Below are 19,171 nucleotides of genomic sequence, written 5' to 3' on the forward strand. Positions count from 1 at the left end.
AGCATTGTCATATGACACACTATCTCTGCCAGGACATGGAAATCCATCTTGTTAATTACATTCTGCCTCTGAGTCTAAAAGAAATAAACACTTAAAAAAAAGTGGACCTTTTATCTCACACAAGTAGCATTGAGCCTGACCCTTTTGCCTCTATGATGATGATATTTTGGGTGTGGTTAGGGGTTGTGAGGTTGAGAAGGGAGGGGATTCGACATTGAGGAGGAGGCTATGCTTGTGTTTCAGCATCTGACTATTGGCTGTGTCCCCAACCAAATACCATCTTGAATGGTTGCTCCCACAATTCCCACATGTTGTGGAAGGGACCCAGTGGGAGATAATTGAATCATGGAGGCGGTTCCCCTATACTGTTCTCGTGGTAGTGAATAAGTCTCACAGAATCTGATAGTTGTATAAGGGGTTCCCCCTTTCACTTGGCTCTCATTTCCTCTCTTGCGTGCCGCCAGGTAAGACGTGCCTTGTGCCTTTTGCCTTTTGCTTTGTGCCTTCCGCCATGACTGTGAGGCAGGAGGCAATGTGGAACCGTGAGTCCATTAAACCTCTTTTTCTTTATAAATTACCCAGTCTCTGGTATGTCTTTATCAGCAGTGTGAAAATGGACTACAAATTGCCCTGGTTTCCGTTTGTCACTGTGTGGTAGAATGCTGACTCACCAACTTACAGTATATGCCAGTTTTCCGTTGCAGAATCCATTATGTTGCAATAGTAAATGCTGAAAGAGTTCATAGATCATGGAAAGTAGAGGCTTATAAGAAATGATCATAGTAATATCTGAGTTACAAAGCAATTTTATTTGTACACATAGACTTTGAGAAATGATTCATAATTTCTGATCAATTTTCTGAATAGTCAGACAGGAATTTTCTTATTAATAATAAGTCATTTTTGAGCATTAGCATTGTGCTTGGTTCTTTACAGTCTATCATTTTGGGCCTAAGTATTCAATAGAAAGTATTCTTATTCCTATTTAACGCATAAGGAAACTGGTGCAGAGATATCAGGTAAGTCCCGCGAGGTCACCTGGCCGTAAGGGAAATACTAGGATAGATATTCAGTATTAACTAACTCTAAAACACAATCTCTTCCTGGTACATCACGTCAACCCTTTTTATGTAAGATTATTCTTGTATCTGTTGTAATTCTGCAACTTTACTTAATCATTTTCTTAAGTTTCTGCTTAAAAGCCTCCAGTGGTGGTTTATCATCTTCATTTTTAAAGAGACAAAGTCCTCACAAACAGCCTTCAAAGACCTATGCTGTTTGTCGCGCACCCACGCCACGTAGTCTCTCATCCTACCTCCTATTTCTTTCCTCTTCCTGGTTCTACCCCAGCCACACTGAATAGGATACATGGCATGTTCCCACCTTAGGGGTTGGGCACTAGTTGTTTTGTCTGCCAGAGAACCCTCTCCCCAGATATCCATAGCTGGCTCCTTTGCCTGATACATGTCTTTGCTTAAGGGTAAGTTTCTCATTGAGGTCTTCCCTGAATGCGCTATTTAAATTCGAAAGCTGCCCACCACTCTTCATCCCACTCCCCCGTTTTATTTTTGCCCATGATGCTTATTACCATCTGACGTTCTAGACATTTGCCTACAGTGGTACCCCCTTTAACCATGGAGGATATGCTCCAAGACCCACAGGGATGACTGAAACAGAGGATAGTCCCTAACCCTATATACATCATTTTTTTCCCTCCAACACTGCTCCTGTCCTAACTTTATTTATTTCAATATCCACATGGATTATCTTTCCTATACCTTGACTTCTGAGCTCCACTCCCACAACAAGCCTGCCCTCCACTGTACTTCCAGGCTTCACTAGACCTGTCATGACCAATGACTACAGAGCCTCCATAACCTTAATCTTAAACATCCTGCTCTCTTTCTATCTCTTTCCTTAGAATACATTAATCCTTCAATTTTTTGGTTCTGCCAGGATCTACAGTCTGTTACTAACATTTCACTGTCTCTCACCTCCCTCATATCCTCACTCTTTCCTTAGGCAGCTTAAATGCCATGTTCCATCATTAAAAACACTGACTTGTATACGCAGCCAACTAACTACCTTGCCTCTCTGTCTCATCAGCCTCTTCTGGCCAAGTCCAACCCTGATTAGGTCTAACCACCCACCTGCTGCAGGCCTGGGCTTTTGCAGCTGAACATGGCAAGTGGTTTCACCTTAAATCACTCACCCAAAGCAGGCTCTACCTGCTGCACAGCGATTACATCCCACTTCCCCATTCCCTCTCCCACTCTATTGGATGACCGTGTCCTATGGCCTCCCCTCTCTTCAGTTCTCTAGTCCTCTTCCTCATTCTCATGTCCACTTGATCACCTTGATTTCCATTTCACTGAGCATAAAATCAATCCAAAGAGAACTCCTCATGTCCCACTACCACATCTACCCATCTTCCTGCATCTACACCCACATCCTTTCTCCTCTTTTCTGTATTTTAAGTCACTTTTTAAGGCTGGCCCCTTCACTGGGGCCCTAGATCCCATCCCCTCTCAAAAACTCAAGGGCATCGCTTCAGCAATCCTCTCCCTTCTTTCCTAATCATCTGTATTTCCCTCCCTACTAAATTATCTCCCATCAGTGTGTAAACATGCTGTAGTTTCTTCCATCTTAAAACAATATTTTGTGAATATGGATTAAAAGACACCTAAGAGGCATCAATTGGATACCTTTTCTATATCTATTTGGATCTGACTTAAACAAGGTAAGAACTACCTTGCCTTTCTTGGAAAACTGATTGAATATTACATGGCCTTAAAGAGTTATTGTTTTAGATTTTATTTCTTTTAAAAAGATTACTTAATTTTTAGGAAAATACTGAAATATTTATAATTTTTAAAACCCCTTCCTTTATATCTGCTTCCACCTACTGCCCTATTTATCTGTGCCTTTTTGCAGCAACTATCCCAATTTCTGTTATGCTTACTCCAATCAGGTTTTCACTTCCCACCATGCCACTAAAACTCTCTTTACAATGTCAACAGTGACTTCCACGGTTGCTAAATCAAATGGCCAATTAGTACTTATTTCAGAAGCATTTGACTCAGTTGCTGACTCCATCCTCCTTGGAATGTATTCTTCTTTTGGCTTCCAAGGCACTACTCTCTCTTGGTTTTTATCCATACCTCTGATTGTTCCTTCCTACTCTGTTTTTCTAGCTCTTCCTCTTCTTCCTGATCTCTTAAAGATGGAGTGCCCCAGGGCTCCATCTTTGATATTCTTTTTATCTATATCTTTATTCACTTCCTTGGTGATCTTATCCACTTGTATGGCTTTACCTAAAGCCTATGATACCCAAATAGAAATCTCCAGTCCAGACAATTCTCCCAAATTCTATGCTCATAAAACACCACTTGCCTGCCGTCACCATCTGGATGTCCAATAGGCATCTCAAACTTGACATGCCCAAAAGTGAACTTCTGATCATTCTCTCCAAACCTACCTCACCTGCAGCCTTCCCCATCACAGGAAATGGTAACTTCATTCTCCCAGCTGCAGACTAGAAATCTTGGAGTCATTCTCAACTCTTCTGTTTCTCACATACCCCATATCCAATCCATCAGAAAGTCCCAATGGCTCTACTTTTCAAATACCTACAAACTCCAACCATTTTCAGTGTCTCCACTGCTACCACCCTGGTCCAAAGCACCATCCTCTCTATTTTTGGTCTCCCTGTTTCTACCCCTTGCTCACTCTGGTTATTTTCAAAGCAGCAGCATGATCCTTTTTAAATAAGTCAGATTATACCATTCCTCTGCAGCCTTTTGATCTCACTTCCAGGAAAATGCAATGTTCTTTTGACAGCCTACAAGGCCACTGGCCTCCTTGCTTCCTCAAACATACCAGGTGCACTCCTCACAGTCTTTACACTGCTGGTCCCTTGGCCTGCAATGCTTTTGCCCCAGGTATCAGCTTGGCTGTCTCCCTCACCTCCTTCAGACATTTCCTCAACTATCTCCTCAATGAGGCCTTCCCTGACACTGTCCCCTCATCTCTCATTGTGACCCACTCCTGGTCTCTGCCTTTTCTCTTCCCTGTTTTCCTTTTCCCCATAGTGCTTATCATTGTCATCTAACATACTATGTATCTTCACTTTTTAAGAAAAAGTTACCTTTCTCTCCACTAGAATGTAAGCATGAGGACAGCAGGAATTTCTGCCTGTTTAGTTTACTGCTATAGCCCTAGCTTCTAGAACTATACTTGAGACCTAGACAGCAATCAATACATTCTGTACTTGCTAAATAAATGCATATTGCATTTCTAAATTATTTAAACATATTAATAGATAAGCTCACTGTCTTCAGTGTATACCTTTTAAACTTCTTTAACTTATTTTTCAATTCAGTATTCATAAATTAATTACATTGCATTTTAAACAGTAAATTAATCTTTCTGCTCTTAGATGCATTTCATCTACCAATTTACAGATGTAACTGCACATTTATAATGGAGCAGCTTCTACATATTGACCTTTGGGAAAACTTACTTTCATGACAAGCAAACAGAAAAGCCACTTGCAATTGCTGTTGGAACACTGGCAAGCCAATTAGCGCTTCTTTAATTTGCAATTGAGTTCATTATAAGTTAATCTTAAATAATAATCAATGACCAAATATCTCTCAAAAAATAAAAATAGTTCCAATGTTTGGGGATACTAGAGTACATAATTGCTTTTGAGGTGCAATTTGCTCTTCCTATGACATTAAACATAGTTAGCTCTTTTTTTCCCCTGGCATCATTAAAATCTCATGATATTCTTCTCTGTATATAACACTGCAGGACTCACTGTCTCCAAATTCAGGTCTTGTTACTTTCATTAGACACTTAACTCGAGATTATTCCCACGACCTAGGCAATTAGACTTCAAACCATCTGCCAGACTCAGCTCAGCTGCATTCTGATTTACAAGTAAATACTTGCTAGAGACAAATTCTCATGGAGTTCAATGCCCATTGCTTGATGAGCTCTTTGAAGAGAGTGCCAGAGTCAACAAAACAGAGGGAAGCCCTCCAGCTTGTAGGTTTCTATCGATATGGCTACATCCATAAGTGATTTCAGACCCCTTCATCACCCATAACAACTCTTTATATTCTTCTTACTCAGAAAAAAAAATACTACATGTTGACAGGTTTATTTTAGGAAAGAAGGTACATTATTTAAAAATCCTAGGCGGGGCACGGTGGCTCACGCCTGTAATCCCAGCACTTTGGGAGGCCGAGGCAGGCGGATCACGAGGTCAGGAGATCGAGACCATCCTGGCTAACACGGTGAAACCCCGTCTCTATTAAAAATACAAACAAATTAGCCAGGCGTGGTGGCGGGTGCCTGTAGTCCCAGCTACTCAGGAGGCTGAGGCAGGAGATAGGCATGAACCCGGGAGGGGAGCTTGCAGTGAGCCGAGATCACACCACTGCACTCCAGCCTGGGCGACAGAGCGAGACTCCATCTCAAATAAATAAATAAGTAAATAAATAAATAATAATAAAAATCCTGGATTTGAAGTAATCAAACAAAACTTTGGGTGAGTAGGAAAAAATACAGCCTCAAATAACTTAAAATGATTCCTGACTTGTTGAGTTTGAGGATCTCTTCAGACTGAGATTTATTCTCCAACAACTCCAGAATTGGGAGACTATCAAATGTGGCTCAGTACTCAACAAGTATTTGTTCCAAGCTCTTGCACAGTTCTGTGTGCTAAATACAGTGGTGATTAAAAGTTACAATGAAGCATTAAACCTAAGATTTTATTTTCTCTCCCTCCTGAGATCCCCTTAAAAAGATGAGAAAGGAATTTTTCCTATTTATACATCCACAAGAATTTTTACTATACATACATTCACAGAAGACAGGTGAGAGCCCATCCATGGCCTGAAGAGCTACAGAATTCAGAATGAAGGAAAACAGAAGAGAAGGAAGGCAAAACTCACAGTACTCAGAGGGAGCATAGTCAGAGACTGCTGTCTTGCCCTGTAAAATCTCTGGGAGGAATGGGACTTAGAGGTGATGGGTACGGCATGTGGTAAGAGTAAGACATGGGACTGAAAACAGAAGAGTTAACTGAAAGTTTATATCTGGAAACATTAATCCTCTACTCTATTTATGCAGAATTCTAACAGCTAAGTACCTCCTCAATAAGCTGAAGAAGTTGAGAAATCCTAAAACAAAAAAGACATTCACATTCTGGCACTTTAGGGTCTACCAGCATAATGGCCAGCTCCCTACACAATTACCCTAAAGCAAAGTCTGCCAACAGAAAAGCATCCTCTTAAATATGAAGTGTGCAACCAGAGATCACCAGTCAATGAATGCTCCTAACACGGAAGATCAAAACCAAGATACACAAAGCGGGGGAAATAAGCCTGGAGAAATCAAAGACACCACAGAAATGAGAAAGGACCAATAATTAAGGACCCGAGATAAATCTGAGAACACATTTCATCCCTATTACTATAATAATCATGATAATAATAATAAATATATAATAATAATAACAGCTAATATTTATTGAGAAGACACTAAGAGCTACTGTTCAACAAACTCAAGGAAACTGCAGCACGCAAAGTTTAAGTGACTAAAAGTAAGTGCAGAAGCCAGGATTTAAGTCCAGATGGTGTGAATTTAAAACCCATGATCCTAAACAAAGGGGTATGCTTCCTCAAATATGCTGTTTTTATTTTATTTTATTTTTTATTCTTTTATTTTTATTTTTATTTTTAGGAGTTTCACTCTTGTTGCCCAGGCTGGAGTGCAATGGTGCGATCTCAGCTCACCGCGACCTCCACCTCCTGGGTTCAAGCGATTTTCTCCTGCCTCAGCCTCCCAAGTAGCTGGGATTACAGGCATGTGCCACCATGCCTGGCTAATTTTGAATTTTTAGTAGATACCGGGTTTCTCCATGTTGGTCAGGCTGATCTCAAACTCCCGACCTCAGGTGATCTGCCCACCTCGGCCTCCCAAAGTGCTGGGATTACAGACGTGAGCCACCATGCCCGACCAAATACGCTGTTTTTAAAAGGAACAGAACACAAGAAAGTTCTCTTAAAAATCTATTCAAGTATTTGACAAGTACATATTGAGAGTCTTCTGTTGGCTAAACACCAGTCTAGGTACCAAAAATATGGCAATAAACAGAGCAGGCAGTATTCCAGCTCTCATGAAGCTAAAATTAAAAATTTAATAGAAGAGATGGAAGATGCACTCAAGGAATTTTACCAGGCAATATAATAAAAGTAATAGGAGAAAATTCCAACAAAAGATGGAGATATGTCTGAGGGACCAGGAGGTGACTTTTCCTCTTATTAAGAATTCCAGAGACAAAACAGATAAAATGAGAATAAGTTATCCCAGAAACAATACAAGAAAATTTCCCAGAGGTGAAGGACAAAGGTCTTCAGATTGAAGGGGCCTCTCTTCCCCCAGTGCCCATTATAATAAATGGAAAAAGATTCCTATCAAGGTACACTTTCATGAAATGTCACATCAGGGATAAAGAGGTCTGAGAAGCTTCCAGAAGTAATAACAAGTCAAAAGACTCAGAAAATATCTCCCTCACACGGCCTAAGAAATTACTTGAAAACGTGCTCTAGAAGAGAAAATCAAGAAAAAAGATGACACAAGATTCAGAAAGAGACTCCCATTGGGGAGGGGGGGAAATAGTCTCCTAGGAAACTTGAACTTCAATCTGTAGATATTATAGGAGGCATGGATTTCAAGCTGGAAAGCAATATGATAAGATCTGTGTTTTAGAAAGGACATTCTTTCCTAAGTCTTTCCTAATGTCCTTTAGAAAAAACATTCTTTCCTGAGTTCCTAAGATCGGAATAGTGGAAGATTTCTGAGACCAGTCACGAAGTTTTGGCAAAACTCAGGTGAAATATAGTTCAGACCTAAACTAAGGTGGTAGCAATGAAACTGTAGATGTGCAAACAGCTGGGCTGACATCTGATCATGGGGTGGGGGAGTTCCAGCACAATTTCATGTTGTTGTAAATATTCACAGCATGAATGTAAGGCAAGGGCCAGAGAGACTCCACAAGGACATAGAAGCTTTAAGCCCTGGAAAATGATAGATGGAAGACAAGAAATAAAGAAATTCCAGTAGGCTTCGAGGCAAGAATCATTATATTTGAGATATTTTGGGTGGACAGGCAGTGCTAGATCCATAGGAAAGTATAGAGGATCTCCTACCTTTCTGTCTGATAGCAACCAGACTGTCTGATTAAAACTGCAGATCACTGCAAGGGTGGTTAAATCAAAAAAGAAAAAAGGCGGTTGTTCCCCCGGCTTGACCCTGTAAATGCAGAGATACTGTGGGTGGAGTGCACAGGAGCACTTAAGGTGCAGCATGCCTAATGGATACTTAGAACTATGACAAGTAAGGATTAAGATGTCTTCAAGTATAATAGATTCTAATTTTGCCTGTAAGTGGCCTTAGAACTCTGAGATGAGGTTACAGAGGTAGTCCAGTGCTAGATCTGCAAGAGCTTAAAGGGCGTGGCAGGAAGCACGGATATTATTCATGGTATATTGAGAAGTCACTGTAGGCCTTTAGGCAGGAAAGTGACATTACTCACTTCATATGTTATGATTACTCTGGCTACTATGTGAGGAATGGATTGAAAAAGAATAAAACTGGACAGGAAAGATATTGCAGTAAGACATAATGTTAGCTTGGACTAGAAAGCTTACACTGGAGATGCAAATACATGGATTTGAGATTCCTTTGGAGTGTTCAGAATCATAGGTGTTTGCAAGATTAAAGGTGGATGGGACAATGGTCTTGAGGAAATCCAACATGTTGTAGTGATTCCAAGGTTACTAATTTGAGCAGTCAAGTGGATGAGAGTGTCAATTACCATGTTGGGGGGAAATAGAGGAGGAGCAGGTTGATCTGAGGGCAAGGGATGAAAAGTTAAGTTTTGAAAGGACCTATTAAGTTGGAGATGCCTGTGAGGCACCCAGGTGGAGATATCAAATAAGCAATTGGATCTACAAGTTGAGGTCTGGACTGGAGCTGTATTTGCCAACTTCATTGCTTTTGGCTTGAGCTCAGATAAACTTCAAATTGGGACAAGGCGGAAATTAACAATTACTGAGGACCTACCATATGCCAAGCACCCACTGTGTGATAAATGTTTTTGTCATAAGGTTTATCCACATTTCCCCACACGTACTTTCTCCTTGCCTGACCAAGCACCCTCCTAGTTCAGCCCGAGTGGGACCTAACTTAGAGGCCACCTGGGATACATCATTACACATACTCAGACAAACTTTGGAATCAAATCTTCCCTCCCATTTTCCTACTGAGTCCATGGAGAGTTACTGCACCTGGATCTGTGTTCAAAGACTCCAAAGACCTGAAAGTGAAGTCTAGTTCCTGGGACACTGAAGCTGAGTTCTCTAGACCCAAATGATAGTTATGACGCCACCCTTGGTTCACTGTATCTCTTTGGACACAAAGAGATATTTCTTTGTCTGAATTTTAGTATCTGCCTGCTTCATAAAAATGCTTTGAGAATTGAAACCAGCTTCTGAATCACCTGGAGAGCATCTTAAGTAATGCAGATTCCCAGGCTCCACAAACAGAGATAATAATTCATTTGGTCTGGGACATGTCTCAATCTGTATTACAAATGATTCTGATGCTGGTCCAGAGTGATCCCTGGACTAGAAATGCTGATTTGCAGAGTGATAAACTGCCAGTTTTTCCCCAAATTATCTGCCTCAATGCTGTCTCCATCACTTAGATCATTAGGGCAGTTTTACAAGAAGGCACCGAATTCTTTGACACTCTTCCCATTAAGAGGTGGACTGTATGTCCTCTGCCCTTGAATTTGATAGTTCTCTTAGAATCTGGCTGATGTAATGTGGGAAGGTCAAGCCACCTGGAGTAGCCACAGCAACAGTCTCAGCTGATCTCAGTCTTTGAGTCACCTCAGCCCTGGCACCAGACATGCCAGTGAAAGAAATTGTGGATAATCCCAACCCAGGCATTGAGTCATCCCAGACTCCAGATCTTCCCAGCTGACGCCCCAGACATCACAGAACAGGGACAACCTATCCCCACCATTCCCTGTTCAAATTCATGATCCGTAAAACTTATGCTCATAATAAAAATATTGTTGATTTATGCCGCTTAGTTTTGGGGTGTTTTGTCATGCAGTAACTGAAATAATTACTAACATGTTTTCTCAAGAAATAATGTGTTAAAATGCAAGCACATTACTTGGATCAACTCTTTCAGATGAACACACACAATCAGTGTATCTAGCAGACAACAAAGCAAGGAAATGAGCCACGAGATGCTCTGACATGAAAGCATCGCTGGGAAGAGCAACCTAAGATGCTTCTAGAAAGCTGGAATTGAAAGATGGCCACACCTTGAAGACAGCATGGCTAAAAGAGAAAGACATGCCTCAAAAAGGACAGATGAGGCAGGAGAGCAAACCCAGCTTCATTTGCTTCACAACTGTGCTTAACTCTGGCTCAAAAGTCCCTCCACTCTCTCACTAACTGCAAAGGTGTTTATTTATGCCAGTTTATAAATGTCTAATGTTAAAAATCACCTGGGGATAATACAGAAACAAGCGCCAAGGGTATTTTTTGTTATTGTTGTTTTTGAGACAGAGTCTCACTTTGTCACCCAGGCTGGAGTACAATGGCGTGGTCTCAGCTCACTGCAACTTCCGCCTTCCGGGTTGAAGCGATTCTCCTGCCTAAGCTTCCTGAGTAGCTGGGACTACAGGCACATGCCACCATACCTGGCTAACTTTTGTATTTTTAGTAGAGATGGGGTTTCACTATGTTGGCCATGCTAGTCTTGAACTCCTGACCTCGTGATTCACCCGCCTTGGCCTCCTAAAGTGCTGGGATTACAGGCGCGAGCTACCGCGCCCGGCCGCGCCAAGGGTAATTCTTACCACCAGTCAAATTTGGGAAATGCTAGATTATATATACTTTTTAATTAAATACAAAACAAAATAGCAACCGCACCAACACTTTCCTCACAAGAGTGACAGCCCTGTGATGAGAATGGGGTTAATACATGAGCTTCATGTTCTGAAGGCCTTGAACCTTGAGAATGTAAATCCCAGCTAAGTCCAATGACAGTGATGTGGGGGAAGAAATTGAAAATAATGGAATTCACTCGCTAATCGGATACTATTAATTATATTAAATATTTTAAATGGAATTATCTTCTATGAGGAATATTTTAATTGACAAAATATAAAATAGGAGGGATATTAGGTTAAATATTCACGGATTTATTCAAGCTATTAATGGTGCCAATAAAAATGATGGAGCAAGACATGGAACCTGGACCCTTTGGGATTCAGAAAAGAGCAGAGAATGCCACACTAATGCCATGAATTCATTCTACTTTAGTAACTAACACTGATGTCTACACTGTTCCCAGCCTGACCGCCACCCCCTACCCCATTGTTCTCGGAACTGATTTGAATCTGATTTCACATTGTTAATATCAACATTTGAGTTTTCTTTCCAAGAATTGATTTATAGTCTTCTAAAGACACTGGAGGGGTGGGGGCAGGGGAATTGTTTTCAGTCATGAATTCCCAGTGTAACTGGTTATGACTCCGAGGTCTGCATCATTATCAGATTTTCATGGTACTGATGTTGATTCATATCAGTGATCAGTTTATCAGTCCCCAAACTCTAGTCCCCACAGCGGCTGATAGCAAGGTAGGCCCCTTTGTCTTTGTTCTACTTTATTTCTCTCGCCTCTCGAGACCCTTTCATAATCACATGGTGGCATGTTGCAGAGTAAAATTGACATCTCTCTCTGATTCCAAGGGTTTGTGTGTATTGTGATGGATAGAATAAAATGACCGTAGAAATAGCATTTGTACTGATGGATACTGGAATTCCAAGGAGTTCCTGTAACACAGACTTAGGAGCCTAATATCCATCCCTCCTTAGACCAGGAGCTCAGCTTCTGTACTCAGTATAAGAAAGGAGCATGTCATCTCCCCATTTACCTCAGGCCTGTTTGACTTTCTGGCCAAGGCTGAGAAGGCCCTGGCTGCTCACTACCTCTCTGCATTTTTCTGTTCTCTACCTCCCAGGGACGTGTCTCATACCAGTGTTACTGCCCTTCCATCCAAAGGCCTGGAGCACCTGAAGGAACTGATAGCAAGAAACACCTGGACTCTTAAGAAACTTCCACTTTCCTTGAGTTTCCTTCACCTCACACGGGCTGACCTTTCTTACCCAAGCCACTGCTGTGCTTTTAAGAATCAGAAGAAAATCAGAGGGTAAGTGGCAGGGACCCGGCATAAGTGACAAAAGACCTTGGTGGAAGTGGAATTCATTTCTTGGTTTTGGGGAAGACGCTTCCTGGTTTGAAAACCAGGTGGAGATGATATTGGAAGCATCCACATAAAACAGGAGATCCATGGGACACAGGGACCCTGAGGACCAAAAGTGGGTACAGCTAAGAAATAAGGCAAATGTTGCTGGATAGCTGTAGAGCAGAAGAGGTGACGGATAGCACAGGAAAGAGAAACACAACCAGATCTCACAGAATCTTGTAGAGGTTATGCAGACATGATTTCCGGTTTCCAGGTACAATTCATAATTAGATACTGCAATACATATTAGACCCCAGACACCGCAACCATGAGAACAGACTTATAAATAACACAAACAGTTGGGTTACCTGATCGGTTTGGGCCTCGCAAATGTCATAGCTCACTGGCTACATGCCTGCAGGCTTTGGAGTCAGCTGGGTTTATACCGCAGCTCTTCCATTTTCCAAGTTGTGTTATCCCAGCCTCGTTACTTAACCACTCTGAATCTTTGGGAATGGAGATCGTAATGCTATCATTCATAGGAGTTTTGAGAAGATTAAATGGGAAACTGAATGGAAAACACTGGAATGGAATGGCCTGGAATATTATAAGATCTTCATTAATATTAACTATGATATATAGTATGTGCACATCAGGCTGCTTATGAGCCTGTGAAGGAGGGATGGCCTTTATTTTCTCTGCAGGCTTTCTCTGATTCTTTTACTTTTTCACTTTTACTCTGCATTATTTCCCCTGTTGTGTCTTCTACGATCTGTCCTCCTAATCCACCTTGATTATCTCTATTCAGTCCTCCTCAGCTTCTATGTATTTACTGATTGACTTACTACACACATAATTGCAGTCAGGAAAATATCAGATCAGGTGTGAGGGCAGAAGCTAAAACAGCCATACAAAGAAGGCCAATCTGGCAGCCGGGCACAATGTCTCACGCCTGAAATCCCAGCACTTTGGGAGGCTGAAGCGGCCAAATCACCTGAAGTCAGGAGTTCGAGACCAGCCTGGCCAACATGGTGAAACCCCTATGTCTACTAAAAATACAAAAAACAAAATTAGCCGGATGTGGTGGCAGGTGCCTGTAATCCCAGTTACTGGGGAGGCTAAGGCAGAAGAATCGCTTGAATCCAGTAGGTGGAGGTTGCAGTGAGCCGAGATCATGCCAGTACACTCCAGCCTGGGCGACAAAGCAAGATTCCGAGACTCCATCACACACACACACACACACACACACACACACACACACACACGCACACACACACAAAGAAGGCCAACATGGGCATCATAACTGCAAAAAGCTAGGAGTGGGGTAGAGGATGGTGATAGTGTGATAGTGGACTCTACACTGATGCCATGCGACACTGAGAAGGACTGGGGCTGGGTGGGAGGCTTAAGTGGACCTCAGGGACAGGGTCTAGCTTTCTCCTTAGCCTCCAAACAGTTGAGAAGATCAAGTCCATTGGACATTTTAACCAGAACCCAAGAGATCAATCAAAATCTGCTCAACAGCTGAGGCAAGTTAAAGAATCCCTTTTGCTGTAAGTCTGGTGAGCAAGGAAAAAACTAAATCTTATTTCCACAAGCATGCCTGTATGGTAGTGTCCATTCGTTCATTTGTTAAACACATATTTACTGAGCACCTTCTATGTGCCTGGCTGTTGTGAATAGAACAGACAAGAATTCCCTCTCATATTTTACTTACTGTCTAGTGGAGGAAGTCAGAAAATAAGCAGGCTGGCCAGGGGCAGTGGCTCACTTCTGTATTCCCAGTACTTTGGGAGGCTGAGGTGGGTGGATCACTTGAGGTCAGGAGTTCCAGCTCAGCCTGGCCAACATGGTGAAACCCTGTATCTACTAAAAATACATAAATGTTTTATTTTTAAAATATTCAGTTTGAAACTAAATAATGATGAGTAGAGGGAGCCATGTGTTTTTCAGGCAATGGGAACATAGGATTTTGGAGCTTTGAATAGGAATAATAATAATAATAATAACAATAACCACCATATGGCACTTACAAAGCTATAGGTGCTATTGTAAGAGCCTTAAAAAGATAAATTCATTGAATCCTTTAATAACCCTATATGAAATAGTCACTCCCATTGTCCCATGTTACAAATGAGTTAACCAAACTTCATGGGTCTACCCAAGCTAGTCAATAATAAAGCCAGGTTCCCACCACGGCGACTGGCTTCAGCATCCACATCTTTTTTTTTTCTTTAGACAGAGTCTTGCTTGCCCTGTTGCTACTCAGGCTGGAATGCAGTGGTGCAATCTTGACTCACTGCAACCTTCACCTCGCAGGTTTAAGCGATTCTCCTGCCTCAGCCTCCCAAGTAGCTGGGATTACAGACATGTGCCACCACGCCCAGCTAATTTTTGTATTTTCAGTAGAGACAGGGTTTCACCATGTTGGCCAGGCTGGTTTCGAGTCCCTGACCTCAAGTGATCCGCCTGCCTCAGCCTCCCAAAGTGCTGGGATTGAGTCACTGTGCCTGGCTAAGTACAGGCGTGAGCCAGCACACCTGGCCACTTTGTTGGGTTTTTTTGTTTGTTTTTGTTTTTCAATCACTGTTCTTGAAGTGGTTGCAGAAGATAAATAAGACCAATGCCACTGGATCACAGTAGGGGAGGGGAGGTCATAGAAATGATGTCACAGAAACAGGCCTGCCCAGATCCTGTAGAACCTTACAGAATTATGTACATCATAGTAAGTAGTTTGCATATTTTTGTAAATGTGGGAACCATTCATGGGTTTTAAGCAAGCACTCTTTTTTTTTTTTTTTTTTTTTTTGAGACAGGGTCTCACTCTGTCACCCAGGCTAGAGTATAGTGGCCTGATCTCGCCTCACTGCAGCTTTGACCTCCCCAGGCTCCAGTGATTTTCCCACCACAGCCTCCCAAGTAGCTGGGACCACAGGCATATACCACCGTGCCCGGCTAATGTTTGCATTTTTTATGGAGATGGGGTTTCGCCATGTTGCCCAGGCTGGTCTTAAACTCCTAGGCTCAAGCAATCCTCCTGCCTTGGCCTCCCAAAGTGCTGGGATTACAGTCATGAGCCACCGCGCCCAGCCTAGCACTGACTTTTTTGTTGCCTTGCAGAATCCTTGAGTCCTTGATGTGTAATGAGAGCAGTATGCAGAGCTTGCGCCAGAGAAAATCTGTGAATGCCTTGAATAGCCCCCTCCACCAGGAATATGAAGAGAATCTGGATGACAGCATTGTTGGGTACAAGGAAAAGTCCAAGTTCCAGGATGCTCATAACAATGCTCATTATTACGTCTTCTTTGAAGAACAAGAGGATGAGATCATTGGTTTTGGCCAGGAGCTCAAAAACCCCCAGGAAGAGACTCTACAAGCTTTTGACAGCCATTATGACTACACCGTGTGTGGGGACAATGAAGACATGGTGTGTACCCCCAAGTCCGATGAGTTCAACCCGTGTGAAGACATAATGGGCTACAAGTTCCTGAGAATTGTGGTGTGGTTCGTTAGTCTGCTGGCTCTCCTGGGCAACGTCTTTGTCCTGCTTATTCTTCTCACCAGCCACTACAAACTGAACGTCCCCCGCTTTCTCATGTGCAACCTGGCCTTTGCAGATTTCTGCATGGGGATGTACCTGCTCCTCATTGCCTCTGTAGACCTCTACACTCACTCTGAGTACTACAACCATGCCATCGACTGGCAGACAGGCCCTGGGTGCAACACGGCTGGTTTCTTCACTGTCTTTGCAAGCGAGTTGTCGGTGTATACACTGACGGTCATCACCCTGGAGCGCTGGTATGCCATCACCTTCGCCATGCGCCTGGACCGGAAGATCCGCCTCAGGCACGCATGTGCCATCATGGTTGGGGGCTGGGTTTGCTGCTTCCTTCTCGCCCTGCTCCCTTTGGTGGGAATAAGTAGCTATGCCAAAGTCAGCATCTGCCTGCCCATGGACACCGAGACCCCTCTTGCTCTGGCATATATTGTTTTTGTTCTGACGCTCAACATAGTTGCCTTCGTCATCGTCTGCTGCTGTTATGTGAAGATCTACATCACAGTCCGGAATCCGCAGTACAACCCAGGGGACAAAGATACCAAAATCGCCAAGAGGATGGCTGTGTTGATCTTCACCGACTTCATGTGCATGGCCCCAATCTCGTTCTATGCTCTGTCAGCAATTCTGAACAAGCCTCTCATCACTGTTAGCAATTCCAAAATCTTGCTGGTCCTCTTCTATCCACTTAACTCCTGTGCCAATCCATTCCTCTATGCTATTTTCACCAAGGCCTTCCAGAGGGATGTGTTCATCCTACTCAGCAAGTTTGGCATCTGTAAACGCCAGGCTCAGGCATACCGGGGGCAGAGGGTTCCTCCAAAGAACAGCACTGATATTCAGGTTGAAAAGGTTACCCACAACATGAGGAAGAATCTCCACAACATGCAAGATGTCTATGAACTACTTGAAAACTCCCATCTAACCCCAAAGAAGCAGGGCCAAATCTCAGAAGAGTATATGCAAACGGTTTTGTAAGTTAACACTACACTACTCACAATGGTAGGGGAGCTTACACAATAACAGTTTCTTGAATATGCATTCCAATCTCATGACACCCCCAACACATAGCTGCCCTCACTCTTGTGCAGGCGATGTTTCAATATTTCATGGGGCAAGAGTTTATCTCTGGAGAGTGATTAGTATTAACCTAATCATTGCCTCCAAGAAGGAAGTTAGGCTACCAGCATATTTGAATCCCAGGTGAAATCAAAATAATCCATACTATCTAGAAGACTTTACTGATACCAAGTCCAGCGATGACATCGTGTAGGATGTTCAGTAAATATTAACTGAGCCATGTCAATATAGAGCTTCTCAGTTTCGTATAGCGTTTCATACTAAAGATTCAGCAGATGGAAAATGCTATTAATTTGGTTGGTGACCACAAGATAAAATCAGTCCCACGTTGGCTCAGTTCAAATTGTTGTTCCCTGATACAAAGAGAACTTGATTACCTTAAAACTGAAAAGCCAAACACAGCTAGCTGTCATACAAGAAACAGCTATTATGAGACATGAAGGAGGGAAAGAATTTGCTTTAAGTTTTGTTTTGCTTTGTTTTGTTTTTTTTTAACTCAACCTATTAATCATCTCTTGACAAGAATCCACCTGATGTGAGCAAGCTATGATGTGTTGCCTGGAAAAACTGGCAAGATTTCAGCTTATGTGGCCTAGCAAACTAAGAATTGCTCTTCTTGGCCAGCCTCACAGCATAAAAGATGTGAACCCTAGAAAGTCTTTCTAAGTGGCAATAAGTGGGAATTATGGGCAGAGCACACTCAATCCCCTGTTGATTAATAAAACAGGCTGGACACTAACTATGGGACTTTGGGCAAATCACTGGACCTCAGAAATCTGTAGAAATGAAGGAGTCCAATAGTCTCTTCCAATTTTAAAACTCTAGTACAACCCTTTCCCTCAAAAACGTATTTCTAAGATAAAGAGAAAGAACAGCACTAAGTAAGTAGAATCTGTTTTTCCTATTTTGTAGGGCTGCTGTCTCCTAGTCCTTGAAGCCTTGACATATGACCCAGGAAATTTTTCCTTTGTTTCACTTTTGATTACGATGTCTGAACCAAAAATTCAATTGAGTAACCATATTCGCCTGGATCTGAATCATTCATTTAATTACTAGATCTACCCAGCTATAATTATCAGGCCAAAAACAGATTCGTGTTTATATAGAAGAATAAACTATGGTTGCAAATTTTGGTTATTTAGAGTTGCCACTTCACCATGAAGAGTCACTTCAAAACACTTCGCTTGTCTTTAGGGATGGGTTTTGCCATTTCCAGCCCACAGTATGATACTAAAGCTGTCAAGAGAGGTTTCTTCTTTTCTGAAACTGCCAGCTCTTTCCAGCCCTATTTATCACTGGACATAAAACCTCTTTTCCCCAGTAATTCTTCTTTACTTAAAATAGTCAGGATCTTTATCTACAGATGTACTCTCCAGGTTACCTGTGATGATAGCCCTCTAACGTCCTGTTAGAAAAGTCTCCAAGCAGAGATGGCATTACTTCTGAATGCTCATAAACCACACCATGAAATAAAAGCTCTTTGTTGTTTTCAGATTGTGGAGTGTGGTTAATGGGGCCCCACAGATGGTCCCTGCTGGACTCACCTGGAATCTCTCCACAGCCATACCCATTCATCACTACCATTGAGACTTGCACATCTTAATAAAACTATTATAAACATCTAAAATCATGACTTACCTAGAAGTTCACTTGTAACTAATGAAATTAAACAAATGTGTTGCCTTTTGTCATATGTTTCTCTCCTGTGACATTTCAAAATATCACATCTTGATAGATAGTGTGTTGCATCTTGAACAGCTGAACTAATGCTTTGGAAACAGAGTCCCAGAAAAGTGACTTCAACAGAATTGTTACTAAAATTTGCACTCACAACATGAAATAAATTTTCTTCCTATGGAACAACGGTGCCAAGTCCTAGAGTGTTGTTCTTTTTTTGTTAACCTGTGAGTTTCTTTGGGGGTTACTATTGTATGTGTTAAAACTGAAGACAAGGAAAATAATTGGCACATTTGCTAATGAATCCATATTAATAAATAAAGTGTTGACAGCCAATTAATAACTTAAGTATAACATTCTGTCTTGATCATAAGTGGTTTTTATGTGAAAAACTTACTCCTGGTGAATTGAATTATGATTAATTGACAGGGATCACTAAGAGAAAAAACAATAAAACCAAATATATCAAGTAAATGATTGGTATTGACACTAGCAATTTAAATAGTGTGCTA

General features: G+C 41.9%; 1 protein-coding gene across 3 annotated transcripts in view; it reads left to right on the forward strand.

The window, feature by feature from the left end:
- Nucleotides 1–18,848, forward strand: part of TSHR (thyroid stimulating hormone receptor) — a 179,012-nt gene extending 160,164 nt beyond the window's left edge. For 2 of the 3 annotated variants that reach the window (XM_077937653.1, XM_077937655.1), the window contains 2 exons: nt 12,122–12,310; nt 15,467–18,848. In XM_077937653.1, the coding sequence (XP_077793779.1) occupies nt 12,122–12,310; nt 15,467–16,880 (1,603 nt within the window). In that variant the 3' untranslated portion in view covers nt 16,881–18,848. 3 annotated transcript variants of the gene reach the window in all.
- Nucleotides 18,849–19,171: the final 323 nt, after the last annotated feature.

The sequence above is a fragment of the Macaca mulatta genome, chromosome 7, assembly GCF_049350105.2.
Source record: "Macaca mulatta isolate MMU2019108-1 chromosome 7, T2T-MMU8v2.0, whole genome shotgun sequence".
Classification (NCBI taxonomy): domain Eukaryota; kingdom Metazoa; phylum Chordata; class Mammalia; order Primates; family Cercopithecidae; genus Macaca; species Macaca mulatta.